This window comes from Alexandromys fortis, unplaced genomic scaffold (genome assembly GCF_014885135.2).
Source record: "Alexandromys fortis isolate MF-2015 unplaced genomic scaffold, M_Fortis_MF-2015_v1.1 scaffold_292, whole genome shotgun sequence".
Lineage (NCBI taxonomy): Eukaryota > Metazoa > Chordata > Mammalia > Rodentia > Cricetidae > Alexandromys > Alexandromys fortis.
Window position 1 is genome coordinate 797,997 of NW_026068162.1, and position 16,945 is coordinate 814,941.

At 53.2% G+C, this 16,945-nt stretch overlaps 1 protein-coding gene across 1 annotated transcript; it reads left to right on the forward strand.

Annotated features, from left to right (window-relative positions):
- The first annotated feature begins 269 nt into the window (after positions 1–269).
- Positions 270–10,736, forward strand: Alx3 (ALX homeobox 3). Its single transcript, XM_050127816.1, has 4 exons — positions 270–574; positions 5,580–5,896; positions 9,227–9,355; positions 9,758–10,736. The coding sequence occupies exons 1-4, from the start codon at positions 298–300 to the stop codon at positions 10,064–10,066; spliced, it is 1,032 nt and encodes a 343-aa protein (XP_049983773.1). The 5' UTR covers positions 270–297; the 3' UTR covers positions 10,067–10,736.
- The last annotated feature ends 6,209 nt before the right edge of the window (positions 10,737–16,945 follow it).

Here is a 16,945-nt window from a genome sequence, read left to right on the forward strand (position 1 = left end):
AAAGGAAGCTGCCTTCCTCTTCCTCTCTTCCAACTGCTTGTGATATCGGCTCGGGGTGAATCAGGGGGATCCTGGGCTCCGAGGGGTTAACCCGCGCGGGGCCGCACGTGACGTGGATGGTTCCAGCATTAAGTCAGAGGCGCGGCCCCCTATCCTGCCCCCCACCCCCCGCGGCGCGCGCCGCTCCCGGGGGCTCCGCGCCCCCGAGCCCAGGTCCCTCCCCCTTGGCAGGCGCTCACAGGCCGCGCGGGTAGCGGGAGCCCCGGAGCCCCGGCGGCCTGTGAGCCCGGAGCCGGCATGGACCCTGAGAGCTGCGCGCCCTTCTCCGTGGGGCCGGCAGCCGGTCCCTATGCGGCCCCAGGGGACGAACCTCCAGGCCCCCAGGGGACTCCCGACGCAGCGCCTCACCTGCACCCCGCACCACCCCGAGGCCAGCGGCTTAGCCGCTTCCCGGCCTGCGGGCCCTTGGAACCCTACCTCCCAGAGCCCGCCAAGCCGCCCGCCAAGTACCTGCAGGACCTCGGGCCGGGCCCGGTGCTCAACGGCGGCCACTTCTACGAGGGCCCCGCGGAAGGTAAAGCGCAGCAGGACTCGGTGTCGTTCCCCCTACACCCCGGCCCCTCTAGGTTTCCCCGACCCCCTCTCCCTCTTTTCTGCTTCTCAACTTTGGCCCGTCTCGTATTTCCCACGGTTCCCTTGCTTGATCGCTACTGGCCTGGGCAGGCAAGGCCAGTGCGCTGGGGACGGCAGAGTCGCTTGTGTCCCCGGCAGCAGCAGCAAAGGGAGGCGGGAGGTCAAAGAAGGGTTGAGTGGCGACGATCTTGGGCCCATTCCGGCCTCGAAGGCGACAGAACATGAAAGGAGGGATCATGCTCATCCCTAATCGGGCCTCTTTCTGCCACCAACCCAGAAGCGGGGACTGGGTCGAGGGCCCGGAAGTCTAACTGGGCCTCGACGCTGGGAGAGAAGAGCTCGGCTTTTGTGTCTGGCGCCCGTTGACAGAGCGCATAGGCTGGGTCTCGACTTAGTGGCCAAGTTGGACCCAGCGAAGGGCTGCGGCCTGGACTTACCCAGCTCTCCACGTCGGGCCCAGCCTCTTCAGGAAAGGGTGTTACCGTTGCCCTTAGACGCTCCGCAGAGTGGAGGTGGCCAATCGATCCCCTTCAGTGCCGGGGCCATTGTCAAGACCGCATAATTATGTTCTTGTTTCTCAGACTAACTTTGTCTTCCCGTCAAGGGGAAGGCCGCCCTCCTTGCACTTGGCATCCCGGCACCGAATCGCCACCTCTGAGCCGTCGGAAGCGGCCCTGGACAGTCCTAGGGCGCTTCCCGCTCCAGGGGCAGTGTGTGCTAAGGCGAGTCGGCCCGTGTCATGATCTGAGAATGTGCCTGACCGGCCGGGTCTAGCAAGACTGGCTTGCCGCCCACTGTACCCGCTGACCCACCAGAATCTCAGCGCCCACGCCCACCCCTTGTATGCTGCCTCATTTCGCAGCCCAGACTCTGAGATGGATCTCTCTGGAGATCCGCCCATGCGGAAATCGCTTGCTCTTCGAGTAGCTGGAGTAGCTGGGCAGCGAGCAGCTCCAGCCTTCGTCCGGTTCGGGTGGTGGGAGTGTGCAGGGGAGGCCCGGGAGGTGTGTTGGGGTCATCGAAGGAAATGAGCAAGTCCGCTGAGGCTTCGCGTCTAATGCCCTTTGAAAGAGGCTCTCCTGATAAAAACCACAGTTGGGACTTAATGAGAAGCAGTTGGCCTGGCTCCTCTGATCCCTGCCAGACGGCGGCATCCGCGCAGCGCCCAGAGCACCGCCAGCGACAGGTACCCGCTTGGATCGGTGTCGCACCCAGCAGCACCCACCCCACAGTCCAGATCTCCGCTGCGCAGCATCCTGCACCTACTGTTCGGGTTCTTGGACAGCCAAGAAGCTGGTGGTCGCGAGGTTGCATAGGCGGGCGGCGAGTCTGTTCGTGCGATGAAACAAGGCTAAAGAAAGTAAAACCACGCCAGCAACAACCGAAGGGGAGATAGGGAATTTGAACAAAACAACGGATTAGAGGTTGAAGAATAAAGGTCACAGGCTAAGTCAATCGGCAGGGTGGACAGAGAAACGAAAGAGAAAAAATGGACGAACGAAAAGAACAAACCGAAGATCGAAAGAAGCGGGAAAAAGAGAAAGAAAGAGAGAGAGAGAGAGAGAGAGAGAGAGAGAGAGAGAGAGAGAGAGAGAGAGAGAGAGAGAGAAAAAAAGAAAGAAAGAGTACTTCCTAAAGGGGTAGCGCGCATCAAATACAACAAATGAGCTACGAAAACTAACGATTTGGGATATGGGTTGTGCGGGGAGACAGGCCAAACGCAAAGGAAGCGCTGCAAGCTCGAGCCTGGGCTGGGGTCCTGACCGCTGCTCCCTCTGACGCCCTGACTGGAGCTCTTCGGTTCTGGTCTTCGTTGCACATGGATCCTTAGTAAAGATACTTTACACACCACACACACACACACACACACACACACACACACACACACACACACGTCCCTGCCTTTAAATTATCGGTCTCGGAGCATTGGCTGGTCTTTTCTGAGACCAGGTTGTTGCGCTAGGAGCTTGACTCTCTCTCACCCGGCATCCCCACCCCGGCTGTCTCCCGCCGGCCCGCCGCACTTTGCAAAGAGCATCCTGCCCTTTTCCCGATGCGGGCCTTGTTTTGTCCTTTTCATCCACCCATCCACCCTCCTCGGGTGGTACCTATGTGTGCAGGGGTGGTTCCTTCCGGCTCTTCCAGGGTTGCCAATTTGTCCCTAAGCTTGGCTCTCTGACCTGGGAACGAATCCTCTGGAAACGTTTCCTGCTAGCGTTCTGCCCGCCTGCCTCAGTTGAGACCTACAGCCCCAAGACCCGGCCGGCGGACCGGGTAGAATTTAAATCTTTGGCTAAGAACCTCCAAGGAGAACACCACCCCCGTCGCTGGCGTCCCTGAACTAGGTGCTTATTATGAACTTAAGGTCTTCCCTAAAAGCGGCCCTCAGAACTGAGGAAGCCCAAGCTCAGAAACTACTTGACCCATTTAGAGACCCCAGCATGACGACAAAAAATGATGCATCTTAACGCAAAGCTGCCGTGAAAGCTGAAAGCCAGGTGGCTGATTCTGTGACAACAGTGAGTGCCACCGATCCGGACTTTGGAGCACCAGGATGGATGCTACTCACCAACCCAGCTTGAGGTGACTTTAGACAGCTTGTGGTAGGGCTGTGGTGTGCTTCTCCCTTGTCAGGGATGCTTGAAGGCCGGGTCAGAGATAAAGAATCCTGACCCCTGTTGGCATGTCAGAGGTCCCAGTCCTTGCACCTGGCTTTCACTCCTACAGAGGGCTTTTGCATTCCTGCAGTTGCACAGGCTCGGGATCCTCTTTACACTTAGCTTCAGGCTCCCAGTGGCCAACAACCAACTTGAGTTCTCTGTCTCTGGACCACCCCCAATGTGCTCTAATAGCTGACAATAGTTCAAACCTCAGAGGAGTTCCTTGACAGAACCACCTTCCCCAGGCAAGCTTGAACTGCTGGCGTCAACTCTGAGACTGCCTTCCTGGGGGCTCCTTTCCTTTTCTCCCATTTTTGTCTCTGCTCTCCCTAGGCCTGACTCTTCTGGAAGCTGCTTGGGAAGCTCTGGAAAGCGGCTGGGTTCCTGGAGTCCTCCAGCTAGAGCAGGGAGGTTTGAGGGAAAGAGTAATGAAGAGGGGCAGCAGTTGTCTGGCCCTGAGAGAGGAACAGAGGCCAGCAGGCTTAGCCTCTGTTGAGGGATAACTGCTCTGCTGGGTTTTGATCTCTTGACTTTATCAGCTTATGGGCTCAAGATCAGGAAAGCAAGTGGCTGGGCCCTAGATTGGAGTATTTCCTTTGAGCTGGCTCTTCTGGGAACAGGGAACAGACACTGAGAGTTAGGAACCAGAACACCTCCGGGAGCTCTCTGTGGTGGTTAGCTAACGTATTCCTAAGCCCTTGTCCTCGGTTCCTCTCACCCATTTTCTGCCTGAAATCCACCCTCACCTTCCTGAGAACCCGAGACAACAAATTTCTTCCCTGCCAGGCCATTTTGAGGGTCCTGTTATCTCCAGGGTGACCCATTCCAAGCTCCTGGCTCTCTCTGACAATTTTTTTATGATGTAGTTTGACTTTTTTTTGATTCCTCCTTCCTAGCAAGATGTGACGATGGGGAACAGTAAGGCCTGCAGTGTGACTGCATGACCTGAGCACCATGAAGGAGACTGTCTCTACAAGCTGCTGTAGCCAGAGGCCAGGCCTGGTGTGACTGCCCAGGTCTTCAGGACACCCGTGGAAAGCTTATTTCACAGTCTGGGTGATCCCAAGGGGGTCGCTGACCACTTTCCCGCTGAAAGTGCCCTCCAGATAGGGACTCATCTGATTCAGGGTACCCCTCCACACACACACACTTACAGCTGGGATCTTGACATTAGGTCTTCAGGAAGAAACGCTTCTTGGTGCCAGCTAGCTAGGCCTCCTGAGGGCCAGGCCCCCATTGGAGATGGGCCTGGGGCCAAAGAAGGGGCCCTCTGAGTCAGCAGGGCGTCTTTGTGGCGTCGTGGCTTCCATCCCAGGAGACTGTCTAGGAGGAACTTTATGGGGACACCGCTGGGGGTCTTTTCCAGAGGGAAAGGGTGGGAGATGATTGTGGTGATCTGTTTCTCACCATGCCAGGTCAGCCATACGGGGAGGGAGGCTGCTGGGATCCGTTCGGCCTGGCCTGTTAACAGAGGTGATGAGGAAGCACTCAGACACCCCTTGGGGGAGGGGCGGCAGACAATGCTGAGGGTAACTGGGAAAGGGGGTTGTGGTACTGGTCCCTCAGGACCCCGCCAAAGCACAGCCTATCTGGCCTCCATCTTTCTGTGCTGGACCCTAAGCTCTTGCTCTGACCTCACAGCTTTAGAATGAATGAAGAGCCATGATTCCTATGGAATCGTCATTGTACCAGCTTGCTCTTCATACTTCAGAGTTGGGAAAGTGAATACTAATGTCAGTGAGACTTGGACTTCAGAGAATGAGGCACGGAGAAACCAGCCAAAGGTGGTCTATGCATCTCTGTCCATGCCTGCCTGGCCCTGGTAGTAAGCTCATGCCGGAGGGCCTGGGAATCCAGGCCAGCCCAGCCAGAACAAGAGAACACTCTAGAAAGGGGTGGGAGATGTCAATCACCCCATCCTTAACCCCTGCCCCCACCCTTGGCCCTGCCAGGGTGGCAGTCCCTGCTGTGGCGCCAATCCTGGCACCTCCACACCCTGTGGGACACACCACCACAGAGCACTTCCCCGAAATGAACCCCCCTAAGGCCCTAGAAGATCTGCCCAGACCACAGAGCACATAGTTCCCTAGGGCCCCCTCCCCAGCTGGAGGCTCAACAGTCAGGCCTCTGAATGCCAGGCTCCCAGGGAGGGTGGCTGCCAGGAGGAAGAGCAGGGGAAGGAGGAGGAGGCGGAGACTAGAACTTCAATGCTCTTGCCCTCCCTCGATTCCACCCACAAAAACCCCCTGTTAGGTTTTCATCCTCCTTTTTGTGTTTCCATTGCAGCTGAAGAGAAGGCCTCCAAAGTTGCCAGCTTCCCCCAGCTGCCCGTGGACTGCCGAGGAGGTCCCAGAGACGGGCCCTCTAACGTGCAAGGGTCCCCAGGTCCCTGCCTGGCCAGCCTTCGCGTCCCTCTTTCTCCCGGACTTCCTGACTCCATGGAGTTGGCCAAGAGCAAGAGCAAGAAGCGCCGGAATCGTACGACCTTCAGCACATTCCAGCTGGAAGAACTGGAGAAAGTCTTCCAGAAAACCCACTACCCCGATGTGTATGCCCGGGAGCAGCTGGCTTTACGTACGGACCTGACGGAGGCTCGGGTACAGGTGAGGCCATGGTGGGCACCAGATTTTCTGGTTGACACAGTCGCTCAGACCATGGACCAGATCAAGGAAGGGCTAGGAGAGGTGGGCACTAGTGTCTCACAGAGTCGCCTTGCCCAGCTCTTCCTAGAGGCTGGCCTTTAGAGATCACCCTTCATGCTTAGCTCTACTGTGGCTACAGACTTTTCTCTATTCCTAATGAACTACATTAGGTTAGGGCTCAGGCATAGTCTTGCATTGGTCTCTTGGAGTCCCATGGTCCCTGGGACTCCTCTGTTATTTACCAGCTGGCTAGATATTTGGTGTTTCTGTTGCCCACTTTTGGGAAAGGAATTACCAGTAGAAAGGCAGAGAATTTGAGGGCCACCAGGTGGAAGAAGTGAGTCCTGAACACTTAACAGTGCTACTTCTGAGGTGGCTGGCCAGGGTGGGAAGGTGACTTCAGGGCATGTCAGGCTCACCATGAGCCAACAACCAGCTTCTAGCTCGGAGGACTTAACCAGGAATGTTTCCCCTCAACAGGCTCTTCTGTACAGAGACAAACCTTTAGGGCCTTTGGCTATTGCAACTGCCTCACATAGTGGGGAACCCAGGCAGTGAAGAAGGGGGAGAGAAGGGTGAGCAGATGCTGGAAGGGGGAGAAGGAAAGCTGTGCCCAAACGTGTTGGAAGCAATGGAGAACAGGAAGGTGACAAGCAGGACTGGGGTGGAGAGAACCTTCATTGAGAGTCTTGCTCGAGAGGAAGAGTGGTCACCCATGGCCTTGCTTTGGTTCACAGTTTAATCAGAACAGGCTCCCAGTGGCAGAGAAGGGTTTGGGGTTCTAGAAAAAGGTGAGATCACGGTCCTGGCAGAGGAATCTGCTTCTCCTTCTGTGAGGGAAGAGAAGTTCCTGTTAATCACTCCCAGGATGGGGCCCTTTTAGAGACTCGAGAAGATGCTATGGTAGGGACCAACTCTAACAGACAGTGGGGCCCCACAGGCTGCTTTACAGAAGCCAGCAAGGTCCATCAAGCAGGCCTGATAGCCAGATAGGACCGGAGAGGCTCAAGTGGTTTCCTCTCCCTGTCGTGTCCTCCTGCTTTCCTGTCCCGTCTAGGTGGCAGCTAAAACTGTCTTCTATGACTGTCCGCCAAGGTTCTTCAAGCTATGGAAACAACCCCAGATTTTACAAGCTAAGAAAGTCCAGAACAGGGAGTCTCTGGAATGTTGCGTTGGGGTGGTGTCTGAATTGCTCTTCCCTGTGGAAATGCGTGCTGTGTGGGGCAGGGGCACCTCCCTCACTCCTCTCCACGATCCTCCCCCTCTTCCTCTTCCTCCTTTTCTTTTTCTTTTGTTTTAATTGGGGGGGGGAGTGCTTTTGAAATAGGGTCTCATTCTGTCTAGAACCTAGGCTATCCCAGGATACATTTGACAGCCCAGGCTGACCTCAAACTAAAGATCCTCCTACCACAGCCTCCTGGGGGCTGGCAATAACACACATTTTAGGCATGAGCCACCAGGCCCAGCTCCTAGGCCTTTCTGACCCACGGAACCCCCAAACCCAGCCCAGAAGCCTCCCCAACCACCAAGGCCCTAGAGAATGGGGAGGTTCTTCTCTGACAGGAGCATGACACTTACCATAAACCCCACCCCATGAAGGGGACTAATTAAGACCACACACGTGACAATGGAGAGGGCAAGTCCCAAGCTCAGGCAGAGGTCCAGAGTGGAGAGGCTCCAGCGGGAACTGGACGGTGACAGAAGACTAATTCCCAGTAAAGGCCTAATGCCTGAATAGGAAGAAGAGGAGAGAGGAGGGCATTCATGGTGGACACTCTTGACCCCGGCCAGGCCTGCCCTGGGGTCCCAACAACCTGGGGGATGCACAGCCTCTTAGCTGTCAGGTCACTGGCCTACATGAGTAGAGGTGGTCAAGGAGAAGGGAACGTACAAGAGCTGAGGATGTTCTCCTCCCAGACACGGTGGCCGGGTTTTACACACATATAGAAAACACAATCACTGCTCTTTCTATTTTTATCTCCACATGGCTCCCTAGAAAACAATGGTTGGTTTGTGTGTGGTTGGCTTTGACTTCGGTTTTGGATTTGAATTTTGGCAGGGTTACGCGTATTTTAGACTGACTTCAAACTCAGTATGTGACTGAAGCTGGCCTTAAACACCTAATATCCTCTAGCCTCTGCTTCCCAAGTTCTGGAATTACAGGCATGCGCCACTGCACCCACCTTGGTTTGGTTTCCATATCACCAGCATCTATTCCACAGCTGACATGATATTAAATGAAAGAAATAGAATTATATATGCCAATACAAATAAATAAAATAGGATAGGGTAAGGGCTGGAGAGCGCTGGCTGCTCTTCCAGAGGTCCTGAGTTCAATTCCCAGCAACCACATGGTGGCTCACAACCATCTGTACTGAGATCTGGCACCCTCTTCTGGCGTGTGGGCATACATCGAGGCAGAATGTTGTATACATAATAAATAAATCTTTAAAAAAAATTGGATAGGGTATATGCCAAATTCATCACGTGTATGCTCAGATGTGTATAAGACATATGATCCCTCACCTGCCAAGAACACATAAATGACTGAGAAGTAGATCCCCAAAGAGAGCATGGGCTTAGAATGTGATGAGAGACTGAGGAAGGCCAGGACATTACAGAAGAACCCAGACTGGATGACGTGTTGAAGAGATGGGCAGTCCAGGAAGGGAGAACTTACACACAGGCGGGAAGGAACAACACAGCAGGTGTCTGAAGAGAGAGGTGGGTGGGAGCTTGGGAGGCATCGAGGAAGAACAAAGTGCTATTGCATGGCAGGACAGAAGGCTATGGAGACAGCAGAGACCTAAGCAGCCTTGCTGGGCAATGGGCTCTAGGCCGGGGCTTCCAGGGAGCCACTGAGGGATTAGACAGGACCATTACCTCAATGGGAATGCCTTAATTCATTGGATGCTGCAAGGTGGATCAACCAGACTCCAACACCCACACACCGGTGCACCTAGGAGGTATCCTGGGCCCCTGAAGCCCACAGGCCCCCTTTCCCTATAACAAACACTGTGACAAGACCTAGCCAGGATGGAAACGAAGAAAGTGACTCAGCCTGGGAATGCTTGCTGGGGCCCCTGGGGGCCAATAGTGCTGCTCTGGGATGGGGCCTCTCCCAGGCTCCACTGGCTCTGGAAACAGTGAGAATTCTCTACGCTCCTGCCACTGGGGATTTTCTGACTTGGATCTAGATCCCAGGAGAGGACTCAGTGATTACCCTCACCCATTAGGCTCTAGTCCTCAGGGTAGCTCTGGCACCCCTTAACCCTCCCCAATGGTCCCCAGGTCTGGTTCCAGAACCGCAGAGCCAAGTGGCGGAAGCGGGAGCGTTATGGGAAGATGCAGGAGGGGCGGAATCCTTTCACCACTGCCTATGACATCTCTGTGCTGCCCCGAACTGACAGTCATCCTCAGGTGAGACCTTTAGCCCCACCCTTCAACAAGGCCTGATCTATGGGGTTGCCAGTGAGAACATGTGCTCCGAGGGAGGAGGGAGGAGCTGCAGCATCTCCTGCAGCATCTGGGTGCTGTGTGATATGGGCAAATCATTTAATTTCTTCCTCTGCAGAGCAGGGCTCTTGCCTGCTCTGATACACACAGAACATGGAGGAATTAGGAAGAGAGTATAGTTTCTGAGAAGCCATGGTGGGGACATCCTGGATGCCAGTATGGATGATAGGAGGGATGTGACCCTGGGCCTAGTGGAGACTTCTAGAAAGCTTCTGAGGCTTCAAAGACAATGGGAGAGCCAGCAGGGTAAGATGCCAGCTTCTGGGCCAAGCAGTTCATAGCCTTTCTTTCCCCTTCTCTTTTCAGCTGCAGAACTCCCTGTGGCCCAGTCCAGGGTCTGGGAGCCCAGGGGGACCCTGCCTCATGTCTCCAGAGGGCATCCCCTCTCCATGCATGTCCCCATACTCCCACTCCCATGGAAATGTGGCTGGCTTCATGGGGGTGCCAGCCTCCCCTGCAGCCCACCCCGGCATCTATTCCCTCCATGGCTTTCCTCCTGCCCTGGGAGGACATAGCTTTGAGCCCTCTCCGGATGGTGACTACAAGTCTCCAAGCCTTGTCTCGCTCAGGGTGAAGCCCAAAGAGTCCCCCAGCCTGCTGAACTGGACCACGTGATGGCTTGCACGGACACAGACTGAGCTGCTCCTCTTCCTGCTCTCACCTGCTCCTTGCCCATCTCCACCTGAACACCAGACAGCAAACCCTTCTGCCTCCGTATCATGGGTGGTTCCAGAAGCTTGGGAAAGAATCTGGGACCCTCAGCCTCCTTCAGGGAACAGGCTACAGGGTCTTATCTCTTAGAATAGATGGGACGACTTGAAGAGACTTCAACGCATGCAGGACTCTGCCTTATAAACTGGGTCCCCTCATTCAAATTGGGCGAGAGGAAAGGTGACAGACGCTGCCCTTTTCCTCAAGACTGTTTCTAATCCGGGGAGCCGGTCCAGGAAGATGGAAGGAGGAGGTAGACTGAAGCAGGGAGGTGCTCTCTGTGGCACTTAGGGTTGGCCACCAGGGGACATCCGCTCAGCGCCTGGAGCTGACATGTGACCAAAAGGCTATAGTCAGTTTGATAAAAGGTGGGGGTCTCCTCTGCCCCAAGCACCCCTCACATCTTTCTACCCTCAGCCCAGTCTACCAACATACTTGGAGTCATTTTCTCCAAGAGGCAGGGAAGAAATTCCACCAAACATTAAATATTTGGATTTGTTTTCATGGAATCAGGTCAGGACTATGCCATAGAAACCAGATTGGATGTTGATCAAAATAAAACAGATTTTTCCAGCCTCTGAGGCCCCGAGACCCGGATCCCAATTTTTGTAAAGATGCCTTTGTTTTGTAGTAATAAACACAGTGGTCTTTTTTTTTTTTTTTTTCATTCTGAGCGGCTGTCTGTCCCCAGCGTGCGTGGTCCTCCGTTGCTTTAGGATTAAACTGTATCTATGATCTAGGTTGGGCCAAGCCCTCCTGTGGAGCAGCGAGAATCCAGGGGCTTCTAATAAAAGGTGCAGGGTCGGTGACAGAACCCTCAAGGTCAATGGATGCCATGCTTGGCTCTGTCACCTGCATCAGCTCACTGGCTTTGGCAGACCCCAAGAGGCTCTAATGCGTCGGGCCTCATTTATTTGGTAGGGAAATTCGGGGGTGGGAACAGAAGTAAGAAAGCTGAGGAAAGCTTGTGGTTGAAGTGACCACGGAGAGAATCGAAGGACAGGGATCTTATGGAGGTTTTGAGTGCCTGTGGGCTGGGACCCCAAGTGCTGGGGGGCGGGGCAGCTGTCTTCTCCCAGATGCCCCAGAGAGCATGTCTGAGCTGTGGGGTAGAGACAAAAGCCAGAACTCTTTCTTGTGGTTTTAGAGTATTACCCATTCTACCCCTCATCCCCTGCCTTATCTCTGGAGCCTGGAAGGCAGGGAAAAAGCAGGCCTGGCCCTCCCACCCTCCCAGTAAACACAACCACATTGCTCTGAAGAATTCCACTCAGCCCAGCCCTGCCGTCCCCCACCCCACGCCTCATCTTTCAGGCACAGAGAAACCCAAGCATGCAAAGACACATGGGTGCTATGCTTATTATCAAGGAGAGAACAAGTTCCCCCATCAGACTGAATTTCCTAACCAAGACAGTTACCATGAGGTGGCTGTGCAGCCCCATAGATGGATCCTCCTCTCTTCCTTTTCCAGAGAAAGCTTCTGGTAACTTCCTTCTTCTCTATCCTGACACTGGCTGAAAGAGAGCCCTGTGTAGGACTGCCACTCACTGGTGAGCCTCCTAGACTTTTACCCACTGGTCAGTAAGGGGATCGGGGCTCAAGTCCCCATTTCTGATTCCAGGGGACGTACGGCTTCACTAGAAATGCCATCATTCAAGGAGTGGTCAGGGCTGTTTTGACCTTTACACCCTACAAAAGCCAGAGAGCCATTTGTCCTGGGTGGTTCTCTTGCTGTGATAAAAATCCCAATGAAAGCAAGTATAAGTAGGTGAGGATTTATTCTGGCTCACGGCACAGGCTTCTGTTCTGGTTGTTGTTGTTTTGTTTCAGAGACAGGGCTCTCTGTGTAGTCCTGGAACTCACTTTGTCGACCAGTCTGACCTCAAACTCAGAGATCTGCCTGCCTCTGCCGGGAATTAAAGGTGTGTACCACCACCACCTCTCGGCTGTGGCCCAGTTCCTACTGTGTTGGAGGAAGCAAGGCAGCTGGAGCGTGAGGCAGCTGTCACATTGTGCTCACAGCCAGGAAGTACAGGGGAGTGTGCTGCTGCTCGGCTTGCTTTTCTTATTGCAGCCTGGGACCCCAGTCTGTGGGATGGTACTGGCCATAGAGGCAGAAAGATGTCTAAGGCCTCCCTACTCCATGCCAGCGACAGCAGTGGCCAAGAAACGCACTTTCTTTTCTCCTGGTTTAGAAAGAAAGAAAGATGGAAGGAGAGAAGTAGAGAGACTCTGTGAAGCTCAAGCAAACGAAGCTGACATAAGGATGGGACCAGATAGAAGAAAATGACATTGAGTCCAGGATGAAGTCAGCGAGAGAGCGGTGGAGCCGACAGAGGCCATGGGCAATGCTTAGAGGGCCTGCGGGGAGGGCACGGGGAGGCCGGATGCTGGCTACTGGCTCCCATCCAGGTGCATCTGCCCACAGCTCATATTTTTCTGTCCAGCGACAACTGAATGAAGAGAAAGCTAACTTTACAACCGCCCACTTCACACATAATGAATACGAATGGTCACCCCGGAGCCTGTCTCAGGGGATTATCTGTGAGCTGACAGGTCCTCCCACCGGCTGGGTCATCCCAGCCAGCCTGTCCCCTGGCTGGGGCACAGACAGCCCCTCACCTGCTTCCCATTAGCCATACACCCCTCCTCCTCCGTGCCTTTAAGACACAGCCCCCAGGCCTCCAGATACCCTGCCTCCAAGCTCACTCTAGAGGTGACCGGAGACTCCCAGCTAGAACCTGTCATTTACCAAGGTCGGTGGGTTTCTCTCACTCCTGGGCAGGGAAAAGGAAGTGACTCTACCTGGAACCCCAACTTCAGGAACTGAGTTGTACTCAGTCTGTTTTTGCTGAGGCTTTTCTAGGTCCCACTGAGAGCCAAGTGCAGATTGAAGCTTATGCCTGTTGTGGTGGTGCACGCTAAGAGGGTATGCCGAAGAGACAAGGGTAGGAGGGTCACAGAGTCCATCTCTAAATCACGGTTGCGGCAGGAGCATTGACTCCACAGAAGAATTGCAGGGCCCGAGCCAAGCTGACACATTAGTCCAGGCTTCTACCTCAGTTAGCAGTAGAGACTGTTTCCCATCAAAGTCATTCTTCCCCACGTACCTCAGCCATCAACACATCAGCCTGAATCACCAACCCAAAGTACAGACTCTCTGTGCCCCAGATGGAACAGAACCCAGCCTAGACAGGACTTCAGTAGGCATTTTCCCGCCCCAGCTGAAGAAGCATATAGCTCCCAGCCTCCTTGGCTCCCTTCCCACTCCATGGCTGTAGGCTCTCCCAGCCCAGTCTCTGTCCGTGGCCTGGGACTCTGGAGCCCATGGTAGGACCTTCAGATGGAATGGTAGACTGTGGTATCCTCTTCACCTGGACCTTCAAGATGACTAACACAGCAACTGGCCCAGGGCAGAGAACAGAAGGAAGGTCTGTCCTTCAAGGACTTGTTTTCTAGGAGATAGAGGAAGCATATGCAAATTCACAGGTCAGAATTAGAAGGGCTTCAGAGATGCTAATGGTTACCTATTTATGGCTCTCCCTTGCCAGCCAGGTATGAAACTCCATTACCTGTTACTCTAGTCAGTCTTCGCAACAGCTGCTATCACTAAGGCAAACATTACAGGTAATGAGGCTGGGAGCCCCATTAGCTCAAGGACAGTCAGGAGTAAAGGTCAAGGCTTGGATTAAAGTCAGAGCTATCTGGGCATGGCAGCACCCACTTTTCTCCCAGCATTTCGGAGGCAGAGTCAAACTATGAAGTTAGTTCCAGGCCACCAGAACTACATAGTGAGACCCTATTTCAGAAGGGGGGGGGGTAGTCAGGGCTGTCTGACTCCCAAGAGAGCAAATGAGCAAACTCCCTTTTAGAGAGACAACCTAAAGTTGACTGTACCAAGTGCCAAATGATGATAGCCTCTACTTGCCATTAAGTAATCTGTTCATTACACCACGGACGGGAAGACAGCCTCCAGAGAAATACACCCAAACAAGGACAGCAGGGGTAGCTAATGTAGGAGGGTCCATTGAGACCAGGAGAGGAATAAATCCAGGCTCAAGGCTGGACCAAATCGAACAGACCTGTTATCCCAATTATTTGGAAGGCTGAGGCAGGAGGATTTCAAGATAAGGCCTGCTGGGGTTACAGGGCAGTTCAAGACCAGATTGAGTAGAATTATTGAGATCGTGCCTCAAAATAAAAAGCAGAGGGTGCTGTGGATGGATCTCAAGGGCAGAGTGCTTCCTAGTGTGTACAAGGCCCTGGATCATCTCCTAATGTGTCAAACAGAACAAAACGCAAACACAAAAACACAGCAGTAATCCAAGTTACTGTGAGGGTACACTCAGGGTTAGCCAATAGCTAAGACAAGGCTAAGCCTGGGTGGCCCAGATAGGGCCTAAAGCAAGGGGCGTTTGCCATGAATCTTCTGTGCTAGGGGACCCTGTCAGAGCCAATACCAAGTAAGTACGCTAAACAAATGAAGGACTGAGCAGTGGCAGCGAGTGCCAAGGGATGGCAATGATTAAGGGGATGGGGGTGGGGAGTACATGGATACTGCAGAGATTGTCTGAATCCTGGCTCCGTCCCTTACTTTTGTTTGTCCTTGGGCAAGTTCTTTCCCTGTTTTGCACCAGCTTGCACATTTGCAAAACTGGGCTTGCGGCAACCTTCGTGGTGCACTCGCTGCTTTTCCTGCTGCTGTGGCAATGTCCCTGGCAAAAGTGACTTAAAGAACAGTTTTGGCTCATAGTTTTCGGGGACACATGCGTCATGGAGGAGGATGGTGAAGGGGGTGTGAGGTGGCTGGTCCACATTTTGTCTGCTCAGTCAGAAAAAGACAGGGATGAATGCTGGCGTTCAGTCCTCTTCCTCCCCTTTTCTTCTCTGTCTATGCGATGGTGCCACCCACATTTATGATAAGTCTTCCCTCCTCAGTTAACCCTCTCTAGAAATGTCCCCATTAGATACACCCGGAAGTGCATTTCTTAGGTGATTCTAAATCCAGTCACGCTGACAGTGAAGAGCAACCATCCCATGGGGCCATTATGACAGGTGTTCTGTTTAATCACTACTATGCAGAAAATGCGACTGAGAGACACCTAATGGTGCATCTGGTCCCTGCTTAGCATCCAGTAAGTGAATCTCTGAGAGGATACAGCCTTGGGGTAATCCATCCCTTGGTCTTTAAGGAACACTGGACCCTTCTGGGTAACTCAACCATTTTCAGAATGCCTTCATGTACATCTCATCCCCTAGATGAGCTAGCCAGTCTCCAAGATATTTACATACAAGGAGCAATATGACATTCTAAGGAGCAATATGACAGTACCACACCACAGTTGTGAGAAGCTGTTTTGCTCCCCTCCATGTGCCCAGGCTCAATGGCCTCTTGTTTTTCTGCAAGGCAGAGGAGAGTCTGGGAAGTCTACAAAGAAGAGCAGTGGTGGTCAAAGCCTCAGGCTAAGCGATTTCAGAAACTGAGTTGCATGTTGGAGTAAGACCGTGAAAACCCACCTTCCCCGGACAGAAACCTCAGCATCTGCCCTTACTATCAGTTCCAGCTAGCAGCAGCAGATCCACCATGCATACAGCAAAAATAGATCCAACACGCACACAAGCAGAAGTAGAACCACCATGCATGTAAGCAGCAGCAGATCCACCAGACACAAGCAGAAGTAGAACCACCATGCATATAAGCAGCAGCAGATTCACCACAGACACAAGCAGAAGTAGAACCACCATGCATATAAGCAGCAGCAGATCCACCATGCATACAGCAACAATAGATCCAACACGCACACAAGCAGAAGTAGAACCACCATGCATGTAAGCAGCAGATCCACCATGCATGCAAGCAGCAGCAGATCCACCATGCATGCCAGCAGCAGCAGATCCTCCATGCATGCAAGCAGCAACGGATCACTATGCACACAAGAATGATAGGGCTTGTTTGTCCTGTGCAGTTACTTTGGGGGAAAAGAGCCAATCATAGGGCCTCTCCATCCCATAAGGCTCTGTGACTTTTAAGCTCTGACCCTTCCACCTATTATTAACCATGCACCCACATTAAAGCATGCGGCTTAGCAGGTCACAGACCTAGCAGGCATTGAATCTAAGTATCCACAGAACAGACTTGTCCTGGAATATTTCCTTTATCAGTCAAGACCCTCTTCCCCTTAGAGATTTAAGACCTCATGCATGTTGCCTTCAGGGAGCTTCTTGGAATTATGAAAAAAAAAAAAAAAAAAAAAAACCCAGCCCTGTCGCTAAAGTAACAAGGAGGATAAATCTGAAGGAAAAGAAGGTTGAGGCAGACATAATCAGGTACCTGAGCCAAGTGAAGTCCCAGGACTCAAACGGACACATTTCCCTTGTTTCTTCCTTAGCCATAGAAGCTACACACTTTCTCCACCACTCTCCCACCATGACAGATTCCCGAGGGCATACAACTTTCCTCTTTGTCCCCAACACCTCTGTTCCAGTGAAGACCCAATCAACTGACTCCTCTTTAACTGAGCACTAACTGGCTTGACTGAGGACGCTCAGGAGTGTGATCCAGAGAAACCTGAGCTTTTTACAGAAACTATAGCAAGGCCAGTAAGTAGTTCAGAACTACAGTGACCCACACCCTAAAGCAATCCTAGACTGATGTGGGCAGATGATCAAAGTACCAATTTCTCCTTCCCTCTACACTAGATAGGAGAGGCAGGCAGGCAGGCAGGCAGGCAAGTGGGTGGCCTCTCATGCTGGTGGGAAGTGGTCCTTGAGAACTGGAGATTT